Source organism: Colius striatus, chromosome 10 (genome assembly GCF_028858725.1).
Source record: "Colius striatus isolate bColStr4 chromosome 10, bColStr4.1.hap1, whole genome shotgun sequence".
NCBI classification, from domain to species: Eukaryota; Metazoa; Chordata; class Aves; order Coliiformes; family Coliidae; genus Colius; species Colius striatus.
In genome coordinates this window covers 18791990-18804864 of record NC_084768.1, presented here as the reverse complement: position 1 = coordinate 18804864, position 12875 = coordinate 18791990, and the positions used below count along the sequence as shown (strand labels likewise).

At 56.6% G+C, this 12875-nt stretch overlaps 1 protein-coding gene across 1 annotated transcript; it reads left to right on the top strand.

The window, feature by feature from the left end:
• The first annotated feature begins 7958 nt into the window (after positions 1 to 7958).
• IER5 (immediate early response 5) lies at positions 7959 to 9428 on the top strand. Its single transcript, XM_062003716.1, has one exon. It carries the CDS (start codon positions 8058 to 8060, stop codon positions 8832 to 8834), a length of 777 nt encoding a protein of 258 aa, XP_061859700.1. The 5' UTR covers positions 7959 to 8057; the 3' UTR covers positions 8835 to 9428.
• The last annotated feature ends 3447 nt before the right edge of the window (positions 9429 to 12875 follow it).

The window sequence follows — 12875 nt, the reverse complement described above, 5'->3', positions numbered from 1 at the left end:
TGATTTCCACCTGTGCTTCACACTCTTTAGAGCTCTTGCTTTCCATGTTGCCACCGCCTCCCATGCTGTGCTGCAGGCCTTGTCTCCTGCTCTGGCAACTTTGGCTTCTAGCTGGGATAGAGGAGGAAAACCATCATGTCTCCAAGCAGGGGAAGGAGAGCTTGGGTTAAGCTGGAGCTGCTCAGCACTTCTGGTTTCCTCCTGCCAACAACATCTCAGCAGATACCTGGTATTAAGCAGGTAGTGGTTCTCCTTCGGGTGCTGCTGTGCTCTGCAGGGACAGCATGTCCCAATGCTGTGCTGTGCTGTGTCTTAATGACTTGCATATCACAGACAGGCTTGGAGGTGGTGCTGCAAGACACCATAACTCAGCTGTCCCTTCAGTGGGGACACCCTTCTGAAGCAGCTCGGCCAACGTCAGAGCCTCATTTGTTCAAACACCAGGGAAAGTCTGTCGGGGTAAGTTCTCCAGGCTCTCCTTCTGGCATGCTGAGGCTGTACAACTCAGCTTGCTCTCACCCAGCATCCCCTGAAACCTCCACCGTGCTGGCAATGAAAAACAGAGAAGCTCCTCCGTGAGTTACTAGCTAGGAATTCCAGAAATACTTCAATAAATTACATGAACACTTGTTTCACTTAATTGAAAATTGAGCTTTGGGGTTTTTTTTACACATTTGTGAAAAAGTGTAAAGCTTCACAGTGCTGTTGAGGACTGAAAAGAAGGAGGCACTCACTATCCAAATTAAAGGAAGCTGCAAACCTTCCTGGAATCCAAAAGGCAGCCTTTGCTTTGGTGCTGGGATTGAATTTACGCAACATGGTAAAATGATTTTGGGTTTTCACACGAAAACCACTCAAACCACGCTGCTAGTTTATTTCTTTCTTTTTAGAATGGGAACATTTTGGCCCTTTCTTGTGGGAAGCTCTGCTTTTTGGTTTGGAAGCAGCAGAGAGTGTTTTGGTAGCTTTTTTGGCACGCTGGGCAAGCCCATTCCTCCCTGGGAGCGGAGTGCTCGGTGTATGGCATGCAGCTGCCGAACTGGTCAGGAAAGATCTGATGAAACACTTCTGTGCTGAAAAGTGCCAAGCTGTCAAAATCCCAACCATCTGTGGGGAAGAACTGGACTCCCGGAAACTTCTATCGGGAAAATCTTTGCAGCGTGTGTGTACACGCACAGTAGTGTGTGTGTGACCCCATTCTAGCCTGCTGCAAAGAACATGCATTTGGCATGGAAGAGAGGCTTTTTTTCCTCCCAAGGAGAAGCTGGATTGGTTTGAATTTGGGTTTGTAAAAAGTAGAGGGGATTTTTTTTTCCTCTTCCTTCACCAGAAAAGGTTTTACAGCTTAAGGAAGAAGCAATACAGTGGATGGGTTTCAGATGCTTTGGCGTTTCCCCTCCTCGTTTGCATTTTTAGTAGGAGTTGTAGATTTTCATGGGTGGTGGTAAAAGGAGGATTCAGGCAGTGATAACTGGACACAAAATACTAATCTGTAGTTAAGTATTCAGTGTCACGGTGGGCAGCGAGGGTTTCCATCCAATCCTGAGGGTTTCCTTCCAATCCTCCTTGTGTGGCCCCTCTGATTTCTAAGTAGATTTCCTGAGCCTTTTTTACAAATTGTGGAGGCTTCACTGTGAAGTGCAAATTGGGCAGCTGACAAGAAATCTCAGCCCTGGGGTGGCATGGTGACCCAATAGCGTGAGAGGTGGAAAGAAAAAGATGCCTAGAGGTGGTGGCTCCTTGCCAAGAAGGCCAGGTCCCTCAGGCTGGAACTGATAGAGTGGGTTTCCTTGGGCTTCAGGAAAGCTTCGGTGGGTTTCCTTGGTCTTCACTTCAGGAGTGAAGCTTCTCTTGAGGCTGTGGCTTTCCTCCTGTTGCCATCTCTTGTGGGCTCTTGTTGTCTAATGAGATGTTGGTTCACGTCATAGCTGTACCCTCAGGTGGGTTCCGAACAGTGCAAGGCCTGTGTGCAGCAGAGGCTGCAAATGCTGAGCCTTGACAAAAATGGCCAAAATGAAGCCAAATGTAGAGTAAATGAGCAAACACAAGGTGATAATTCATAGTAAGGTGAGGGATGGCTATTCAGTGTAAGTATTGTTTTGGAGAATACTGATCTTTCTCCTTGTAGGACATGAGCAAGTGGTTATTTAAGTGGGTGAAATCAGAAGGAACTTTTCCCCTGCAGCCTTTTCCCATCACCTTCCTCGTTATCCTCATGTCCATGGACGACCTTCCAGGGGTGGCTGGCCACCAAGGTTGTGTTGGATGACCACCCTGGGGTGGTCAGAAGCCAAGGTCAGGTTGGAGTGTCCAGATGATCACCCCGGGTTGGTTGTCTGGCAAATCCAGATTGGGGTGGCTGGATGACCACCCTGGAGTGGTCGGCTGCCAAGGTTGGGTTGGAGTGGCCGGACAGCCATCCAAGGGTGGTCAGGCACAGAGTTTGGGTGAGGTTGGCCTGACAATCACCCTGGGGTTGTTGGAAGCCAAGGTCGGTTTGGAGTGGCCGGACGCCAGGTTGGTTGGCTCAGGGTGGTGAGGTCAGGTTGGGGTTTCCTTTTGCAGTTTCCCATGTTGGCAGGAGGAAGCATTCGGCACAGAGATGATCTGCTCTGCCCTTGCTGCTTTCATCGTGAGGTCAGAGAAAGTTCCCTCCTGGAATGCCTTTGGACTTGGAACAAGCACTGCCTGTGGTGGGCTTTGCTGGCAAGTCTCAAGGACCCTGGTCCCCCCTTTCATCACCAGGGAGCAGAGCAGGCAGCCTCTCCTCAGATAACAGCTCCATGGCTCAGGAGCATCATTGTCCAACCTCCTCCACCATGCCAGAGCGGGAAGCAATCACAGAGAGGACACATCTGTGCTCTAGGAGGTACAGAGGGCTGCAGTTATTATTTGCCCACTGGCTAAAAGGAAGGTGACATTGAGATACAGCAAGAGGCAAAGAAAAATATAATTAGGCTGAGGCTCCTTTGGGCAGGTGCTCTGCCCTGCGGTTTGCTGAACTGTGGCTTCGGTTGGCTCCATGGGGACATTCCACGATTAATTTGAGATGTTTAACCCCGTGCTGGGCTGCAGGTGAACACCATCGAGGCTGCCTTCTGTCTTAGCAAAGGGTTTGCTGGGAAACAAATCATTGCAGTGCAAATGGGCTGCTTTGCTGGGCAGCTATAGGGTCATCTGCTGGGCTGTATCCCAGGGCTGTGCTGCTGCTTTTCATGCTGGACACAAGGTAGCCTTGGTCTTTGCAAATGGCACAGAACCCACTGCAGGCATATCAGAGAGGGCAGGAAAAAACCCACAGGAAAGTGGACTACAATAGAAGGGTGTCTGATAGGAAACCCTGGACAAATGAATGCATTTTTTCCCCAGGAAACCCAAACCAGTTCCATAAAACACTGAAAGATGTGGGGCCACATTTTTCCAAGGGAAACGACTGCCTGAAGAAGCTGATAGCTGGGAGTGAGATTTCCACTCCCCCCTTTTTGTGTTTCGAGAGGCTGCTGGAGGACTAGCAGGATTTCAGATTTGCAGAGGGTCTGGGTCAGGGGTCTCCAGGAGAGGAAAATACCCAACCATTGGCTCAGAGTAAGGGAAGGGAAAACGTCAATCACTTTCTCATGGGGAAAGGGGGACCCCAGGTCACCAGTGAAGATTAAAAGGACGTGTAGGAGAGAGTCCTTCCTGCCTGGGATAGCTTCACTATCATCTCTGCTAACGGAAGTGGGTTTTAGCCCTGGAAAACCCCTTTTCTTTCTAGTACACGGCTGTGCTGCAGGCTCAGGCCCCGATGAGGTTTCAGGAATGGGTGTTTTGAGGCTCATCAGCAGAGCTCACTCCTTCCTCTCCTTTGGGTTTAGGTTTGTATTGATCTGTTTGTATTTGTTTGTGTTTGGTTTTCATTCAGCAGCAATGAGTTGTCAGCATTCTTGGCTGTGTTTTTGGAGACTTCCTGGCTCTTCTGACATTGTCTCCAAGCACAGGTTGAGGAGAGCAGCTGGGAAACCTGCGGGATTAGTTCAAGATATCCGATTGTAGTAGGTCTGTGCTGCATCCATGCAAATCATCGATTTTTCTGAAGAGAAACCACAAACCAAAGCAAACCTTGGAAATATCCCTCCCTGTCCTGCTTTGCTTCCATCAGCCACCCCCAGGGTTGTGCCTGGATCTCCCTGGGGCTTCGGCTGTTCTCAAGCTCTGTTTGGGCTGCAGACAGCTGCTGGTGTGAAACCATTTGCCTCAGCCCCACTGATGGTAAGGGAAGTGGTGTTGTTTTCATAGAATCACAGAGTAGTTTGGGTTGGAGGAGACCTTTAAAGATCATCTAGTCCAGCCCCACATTTTTTTTTTGTTCCCACCTTCTTCCTGGAACAGGTCTAACTCATGAATCCTGGTTTGAATCAAAGAGAGAAGCGATGATGCACTGCAGTGGCACTGGGACGGCCAAGAGAAGTGATGGATGACTTCAGCCTGTGCTTTGAGAAGACCCTAATTTCACCGTCTGTCTTACCCGGAGGGTTTTCCACCTTTTTGCTGCAGTCAGCTTCCCCCTGGGGTCTGGGCCACACATTTGGTGACAGAGAGGGACTGGCAGGGGGGGATGGGGGGGAGGGGGTGTGGAGACGGGGGCGGGGGTGGGCAGGCGCCGCTGTCGAAAGAGGATCTTGCTAACCACATCCTTGCTAACCCACGGCCGCAGGTCGGGCGGCCCCGCTGCCTGCCAGATGGCCGTGGCTGCCGGGCCGGGGTGGCCCCCAGGCGCTCCGCCGCCCGCGGGGGCGGGACGGGAAGGAAGACCCCGGCACACACGCAGCCCCGGCAGCCCCACGCCGCTGCGACCACGCGGATCCCCGACGAGCCTCCCGGCGCCGACCACCGCGGGCGGATTTCAACGCCTCCCGAAAAGCCGGTGGCGTGCGCAGCCCTCTGTAATTATGATTTGTACCACAAGCTGCTTCCTGCCCCGAACCGCTTTTATGTTGCATTGTTTCCCCTTCCCAGGTGGGGCCGCGGGCTCCCCGCTGCTCGGCCCCCGGGGTTGCCTCCTCCGCCGGTCTGACGGCTGCAGCTTGCTGGCAGAGGGGCCACCTTTGTCTGCCAGCCCGGCCGCCCTCCTCCCCCTGCCTGAGCTATTTCGGGAAACGGCAGCTGAGCCGGAGGATTGTTAATTGTTCCTCAAACTCCTTCCAGCCCGGTTAGGTCACATGCTGAGATTAGAGCGGCTGTCACACCCTTTCCTCCGCCTCCTTCTTTCGTATCCCCCCCTGACCCACAGGGATGGGGGCAATGGCCCTTCGCGGGCGGACGGACAGACGGACGGACGGACGCACGCGAGGTGTGTCCAAGTGTTCCGGGGATGCCAGCCCCACGGCTCTCATGCCGTGCCTGGCCGTGGCTATCACCGAGCGTTGGGTACCCCAGAGATGCTCTGCTCAGAGGGAGAACGGACACCCACTGGAGGGGCCGAGGGGGGCGGCTCCAGGGGCAGGCAGGAGCCTAGTGCAGGCAGACAGACAGACAAACAAAGCCAGCCCAGGCGCTGACCTCAGAGAAGCTGCCATGTGACTCTGCCTCAAACTTGCTAAAGCATGACATCAGCCTGGGAGGGAAAGGCAGGGCTGCCACCAAAATACTCCCTGGCTTAAACCGGCTGCCTGCACGCTGCCGACACAGCCTCTGCCTCTGCTGCTGCCCGTCCTCTCCTCCTGCCTGCCACTCGCCTGGCCCCCGGCCCTGGGGAAGGAAACTGACTCTTTGCAAAGGGCATGGGGTGCAGGCAGGGGCAGGGCAGGTGGCAAGGCAGAGATCTGGGAATAACATGTGCCAGACACTGGGCGCACTGCCAGGGATGAGGGACTGCTCAGTACCCCTCCCCATCGTCCTTATCCTGGGCCAGGGCACGGGAGAGGCTGCTGGCCGACCCACTCCTAGGCAGGGTTGGTAGCCGAAATGCCGGGACTGGAGAGACATAGTGCCTCATGGTGAGGCGGTGAGCAGCAGAACAGGTAAGTCCACTCAGATGCAGGCATCTTTACTCATCAGAGCTCCTGCCACTGTGTCTCCTCCACCCGTGCTCCTCGGTGTTTTCCAGACAGTGGGGTGGCTTTGCACTGCTGCTCTTCATCCACCTGAAATGAGGGACCAGGGAATATACCCAGCTGACATGAATCAGACCTGGCTTCATCCTTCTAGCCAGGGCCATCTCTGCTGAGGACTCAAGCACCCAGATCCTGCACACAGCAGACCAAAGGCAACGTGCCTGCTGCTGCTCAAGCTGTTTGCGGGAGCACAGCCTGCGGCTGTGCCAGTGAGGGGGCATCAGTAGTGGGCAGACATGCAGGCTGCGAGCCAGGAGGTGTGACTGCAGTCCCAAAGCCCAGACCTGCCCTGGCTGGTTAGACTGACCTGAGGGCTTAGGCCAGGGTGTTGCCAGCCCTCCGAGGCACGAGGAGCAGGTTCAGCAGGTCTGGAAAACTTTGGTTCCCACCACTGGGGCTCGCGTCCCTCCAGCCTCCCACGCCGGGTGTGAGGGGACAGCCCCGCTCTCTGTAGCCAGGTGAGGCAGAGGGGAAAGCCCAGACCTGCTGTTTTGGTTGGCGTTTTGGCCGTGTGGTTGAGTGTGCTCCAGTCCAGTTGTTTAAGACAGAGCATGGCAGGTTTGTGCAAGAGGAGGTGAACATTTTGAGATGTCACCTCCCCAGTTGATGTGCTGTTGGATTCAACATCTAGCAAGTGGCATTTGAGATTTTCCAGCTGAGCATGAGGAGGAGGAAGAAAACATGCATTTGGGCCAAGTGTGAGGTTTTTGGAGGGGAAGGCTCCTGCTGTGCCAACTACATCTTGATGTGGCTGAATCTTCACCTGTTTTTTGTTAGCTTGGTGATCAGACACTCCCTTGTCCTTCCAGCAAGCCAGGACGTGGGGGCAGATCCTGCCAATAAAGCATCATGACAGGCCGAGTGTCTACTTTTGGGGGGTCTCTAGATGAATCCCTTGGCAAAAAAGGGACGGAAACAAGCTGTCATGTGTCAGCTGGGAACGGAAACCAACACTGTGGGGCAGCATATTGAACTTCCTTAATTTTGGGCCCTTTCACTTGCCTCTTTGCAGACAATGTTTGCACTTCAGTGGAAGGAGGGTCTCAAAGTGCTGAAGCACTCCCCCTAGCCTTTCTCAGAGAGGCTTCCCCAGTGTCTGTAGATATGTCTGGGGGGGTGGGTTGTCCCCTATGGCCTCCAGCCACTGGTCTGGCCCTGCCACTGGGTTTCACGGCTATGGTAAGAGAGGTTTCAGTTCCCAAAGTGCTCCAGGCTGATGTGGTCATCATCACCCATGGAAATGCTGGTGGCCCGTTGTCCTCCCCTGCCCTCCCTTGTAGCCCTTCCAAGCCCCACCGTGAACCTCCCTCTTCTCTCCTGGGCTTTCTTTGAGCTTCTCTGCCAGATCTCCACCTGGTAGCTGGGCAGGGATGGCTTTCTGCTCAATGTCGGGGCAGATTTTCCCTCAAATGCTCCAAAGTGCACTTCCCCCTCCAGCCAACACTAAGACCAGTTGCTTCTCTAACACCAGGCATCAGAGATCAGCGCTGAAATTGGGGGAACCTTTCTACCTCGCAGAAAACAGGGGGGTTGTTGCACTTTGTTGCTTTTTATTTTTCCCACAGAAATGTGTCAACAATTTTGGCCACAATTCCCACAGCCGCCTGTGGGTCGGTGCAGCGAAGCCGGGGTGCTGCCGGCGTCCCCCCGGCTTGGCTGCGGGCGCGGAGGCGGGTGGCCCCGCTCTCAGCCGTGCGCTGGCGTTGCCGCTTTAAGCGCCCTCTCCGCGGGGCGAGCTTTCGAACCCGTTCCCCCGCCTCGCCATTGGCCGCCACGGGCGCGCGGGGGCCAGCCGGCGGTTGGAGCGGCCGGCGGGGCGCCCTGATTGGCCGGGGCGGGGGCGGTATAAAAGGCGGCCGGGCGCGTGGGCTCTCCTCAGTCGGCGGCGCGAAGGCGCGGCGTGAGGAGCTACTGCACGGCACGGCGCGGCTTCCCACGGCGCGGCCACCGCCGTCCTCCCACATGGAGTTCAAGCTGGAAGCTCACCGCATCGTCAGCATCTCGCTGGGCAAGATCTACAGCGCTCGGGGCCAGCGCGGCGGCCTCAAGCTCCACAAGAACCTCCTGGTGTCGCTGGTGTTGCGCAGCGCCCGTCAGGTCTACCTGAGTGAGCCGGACTGCCCGCCCGAGCCGCCCCCCGCCGCCTGCGGGCCCCCCGAGGAGGAGCCGCCACCCTGCCCCCCTGCCTGGGCGCCCGGCCACCCGTCGCCCCCACAGGACGAAGCGGCCGGGGGCGGCCCGCGGCTGCCCGGCGCGGCCTGCGAAGGCCCCGGGCCGCGGCGCTGTTGCTGCGGCTGCAGCTGCTGCTGCGCGGCGGCAGCGACGGGCGGCGAGACGAAGCGCGGGGACTGCACCGCCCCCGAGGCGGCCGCCGCCACCCCCCCGCCGCCCCATTGCCCTCGCAAGCGGAGCGCCGGTGAGCGGGGCCAGGCGGGCTCTCCGGTGAAGAAACCGCGCCGAGACGTGGAGGAGCCGCCGCCTCCGCCGCCGCCACCCCCGGGCGAGCAGGAGGACATGGAGACGGGCAACGTGGCGAGCCTCATCAGCATCTTCGGCTCCAGCTTCTCGGGACTGCTCAGCAAGGAGCCCAAGGGCCGGCGGCGGACCGCCCTTGACGGCAGCGAGGCGGCGGCAGCAGCGACACCGGCCGAGACGGCGACCGAGCCGGGACAGATCTGCTGCGACGAGCCGGTGCTGCGGACCCTCAACCCCTGGAGCACGGCCATCGTGGCTTTCTGACGCGCCACGCGCAGAGACTCAGCCGCCGCGGGGAGGGGGGGCCCGGCGGACGGACGGGCGTTCGGACCGAGAGGTGACCTCCCCCCCTTCCCCCGCACCACTTCCTCGTCCCCGCACACCCCGGCTCTCGGGAAGGACAGCGGGGCAGCAGCACTTCCCCTTCCGCGCCCGGGTCCCGTCTGGCGGCGCCCGGCCCTCCCGGAATTCCCCTTCCCGGCCGGGCCGCCGCCCTGCCCGGCGCCTGAGGGAGGTTCCCCGGCTGCTGCCGACAGCGGGGCCGCTCCCGCCGGGTAATATTTTAAGCTTGGGAAGTATTAAGTTTATTAAATAAAGTCTCTATTTTGGAAAGGTTTAGGTCAGAACTATTACATGGTGCTTTTAAAAAGTGTTTATCGAGAGAAACGAAGTTTACAGATGCTCGGACGGAAATTCCTTGAGCCTGTTCCTTAGGCTTGGTCACTCCCGGCCTTTGTTGTATAAAGGCTTGGGGCTCCCTTAGGGATTTTTGTACAGTGTTTTCCTTCAGTGATGTATCATGTTTTGTATAAAATGTAATTCTACGTGTATGACACGTATTAAATATTTTCAGCTGTACGAGCCTGGTCCGTGTTTGTGCCCTGGTTTGTCGGGGGGGGGGAGGAGGGTGGCTGGGGTGTGGTGGCTGCGTGTCTGTGGCTGGATCCACCCTCCCTGGGCAGAGGCTGGGGCTGGGTTGGAGTCCAGCCCCTCTGGGCACTGGGGAAGAAAGGCAGCTGCTATCAGGGTGACTGAAGTCCTTACCAGGGGTCTCCTGGGTGCTTCTCTGGCTTCCAGTCTTGTCCTCGGGCTGGAGCTGCTGTGGCATTTTAGGTCTTGCTCAGAAAGTCCTTAATGTATACAGTTGCTCTGTCTAGGGGTGGAAAGTGGCTGCCAAATCCCAGGAGCCTGGGCCAAGGGCTGGTCTTTGGCTTCAGGGGGCTGGGGCATGTGAGTGGATCCTTCTGGGCCAGCTGCCCCCTGGCAGATTTTTCAGTGCTTCCTCTTTGCTGTTTCTCACAGGGGAGTTAAATGTAGAATATTGGGACTTTTTCCCCCTCCTTTCCATTATCAGTAAAACTGTTAACTGGGTTAAAGTTCTCGCTCTTAAGGGTGGGGAGGAAATTTGGCCTGGGTTTCACAGTGACTGCAGAGTGCCCTGAGGCCTTGTAATTAGCCTGGATTGTGGGGGAATTTTCTTCCTGCTTCTTGCTGGGAGATTTCACTGGAGGCTTCTCTGCTCCTAATTAATGAACTTTTCAACTAAGGATTATCTCTGGTGAGTTTGAAGGTGTCTGTGCTCTGTGAAACACGACTTGGGATATCTGGGGAGGGATGAGGGGGGAGAAACTGCCTGGTCTGGGGTGACTTAGAGGAAGCTCTGCTTGTTTGTGTACAAGTTACTAGCTCCCTATTCTGACCCAAAAGTGAAAGTCCCACTGTCTTAATTTTCTTGCTAATTGCCCTTAGTGGTGACAGTTTTAGCCTGGTAGACAGCACTGAGGGTGTATGATGAGATAATTCTTTCACCATGATGACCTTTGGGAGGTGACAGGAAGGGCCTGGACCTGCTTCACTTGTACAAGGGCTCTCCAGGAGAGCCTCACAGTGTGGCTGTCAGATAGGAGACACTGTCACTGTGAGACCTCTCCAGGAAGAGGAGAGCAGCAGGAAGAAGAGGGTGGCTCCAGAGCTCCCCTCTTCCTTTATGGAAAGCCTGGCTCTGAGGGTGCAGGTTGCTTTCTGTGGGTCAGAAGCTGAGCTGGGGGGATGTGACAGGCCTCATGCTCCCCTACAAGTACAGCTTCCTTCCTGAGGCCAAGGAGAGCAGGTTTTGGTCTTGCTCCTTGTTCACCCACAACGTCTGCTTGGAAGTGGCTGGTTTTGCCCAAGGCTTGCAGTCACCTGAGTGAAGTGGGATGGAGCACTCCTGTGCTTGGCTGACAGGGAGCTGAGCAGGAGCAGCTCAGTGTTACCTGAAGGTTTCTTGAGGCACTAAACCACTGGAAGAGCATCTGCTTTAGTTGGTTTGTGTGGCCCTGGTCTCCCTGCGCAGCCAAGACCCAACCTCGTGTTGGCACAGGTCACCAGTAGCGCTTGTATCTATTCCATCTTCCAGAGAGGAGTTGTGCAACAGCTGTTGGCCTTGTGAAATAAGCAAAGATCACCCAGTGGTGCCAGCACGGCTCCTTTGGGCTGCTGTGACCTCTCCACGGAGCTATCTGAGGTGAGCAACTTCTCTCTTACTAACTGATTACTGCTGTGCTGTGTCCCTGAAGGACCTTGTCCCCCTCCATCAGCTCCTGGAGCCATTCCTGTGTCCACACACTCCCCTCACTTGTTCCATGGCCCTGGTTTTATAATGGGTGAGGGGGTTTGTTCCCTGGGATGTGCTGCAGCAGTGAGGAGATGGGTCAGCCAAGCAGGGAAGGGGAATAAGCACGAGAGGTTTATGACCCAAACTTGATGTCCAGGTCAGTGCTGATGGAGGGAAAGAGAAGTGCATAAATAAGCCAGATAAAAATAAAAGCTTCCATCACTTGGAAGAGAGGAGAGTGACTCCTATGGAAACCACCTCACCAGGTTGAGGAGGATATGACTTAATGGCAACATGGCAGGATCCTCACCTTCTTAGAATAGCAATGAGCTGCTGTCTGCTCACCCGGGCTGCTCCAGCTCTGTTTGGGTCCCTGGGAGAGCAGAGGTGCTGGGGAAATCCCTCCTCGCTGGCAAGGGGAGCTGGGAGTGCAGTGGCTGAGCTGCCTGGGGGATGCTCGGGGAGGAGGGTGAGGGGCTCGGGAAGGAGGGTGAGTGACGAGCTTTTGCTTTTCCCCTGCTGTAGTGGGCAGCGAGCCCTCATGGGTTGCAGCTGTGGGACGATGCGGCTCACGTCGGGGATACCTTCTGCAGGGAGGCAATTGTTTCAAAGTGACTCTTTGCCAATAAGGGAGTGTTGGTGATGTGAATCATTTTGGCTTTTAAAGGGATGGATGTCTGTCTTGTCCGGGGCAGACGCCAGCCAGAGGCAGCCCACGGGGCCGGGGGCTCGCAGGAGGCTGTGGGTTTCACTTTGAATGCTTTTGCTTTCCCCCGATCTGCGACCCGGCTTTACCCTCCCGTTCCTTCTCTCCTGGGGCAGGGGAGGAAGGCTCTGCATGTTCACTGCTGCAGCATCCTGTGTCAGCGCTCAGGAATCCGGCGAGCTGCTGGGAGGGAGGGGAAGGAGGGAGGCCGGCTCTGCGGGGCTGCGCGCCGGCTGGGGCCGCTCCCGCCCGGGGAGCCGGGGAGCACCGGGACAGCCCTGCAGGGGAGGGGGGCTTTGCCAGGGGCCAAACCCCAGGGCAGGGGTTTGGGAGCGTTACAGTACTTCTTGCTTAAATGATGGCTCAAAGGGCTGTTTTAGAGGCACGTCTGGATCCCCCCCAAGCCCTCGCGCTGCCCCAGGGCTTACATCTGTCTCCAATGTACCGTGCTTGCTGGCCGATATGGAATTAGGGTGAGCAGAGGGAGTCCCCTCCCCGGTCCCCAGCGAGCTGGGGAGGGCTTGCAGGGGAGCTGGGGCTCGTCCTCGCTGCTCTCCGCGGGCAGGGACAAGCTCGGTGTTTGCTTGGGCAGGATGCTCCCAGCCCGGGAGGAGCTGCGCGGGGAGGAGGGAAGGCAGCTGAGCCCGCTGGCAAGGCGCACAGAAATCCTGGGGCTTCTTCCAAGACACATCCAAACCCCTCTGCGAGGCTGGAGCTGGGCAGAGAGAGAGATCAGTACTGGGATGGGATGTCTGGCAGGGGGAAGAAGCTGTCTGGAAAGTGCCCAGAGCTGCCTTGGCATGGAGGGACCCCAACAAAAGGAAGAAATTCCAGGTTTATGTGGGTCCTGGAGGCAGGGTGAGAGCCAGGCGACTGTAGGGACGTGGTGACAAACACAAACAACTCCTTTCTCCTGCTCTTCTGGTTGTGATTTCTGTTCCTGACATGCAAACCCTGCTGGGCCCCCCCCCTCCGCTCCCCTCCTCCTCCCCAGCTGGGTGAG

Bases quoted from the DNA above. Each gene is read 5' to 3' on its own strand.
- IER5 (XM_062003716.1), top strand. From the start codon at position 8,058: ATGGAGTTCAAGCTGGAAGCTCACCGCATCGTCAGCATCTCGCTGGGC.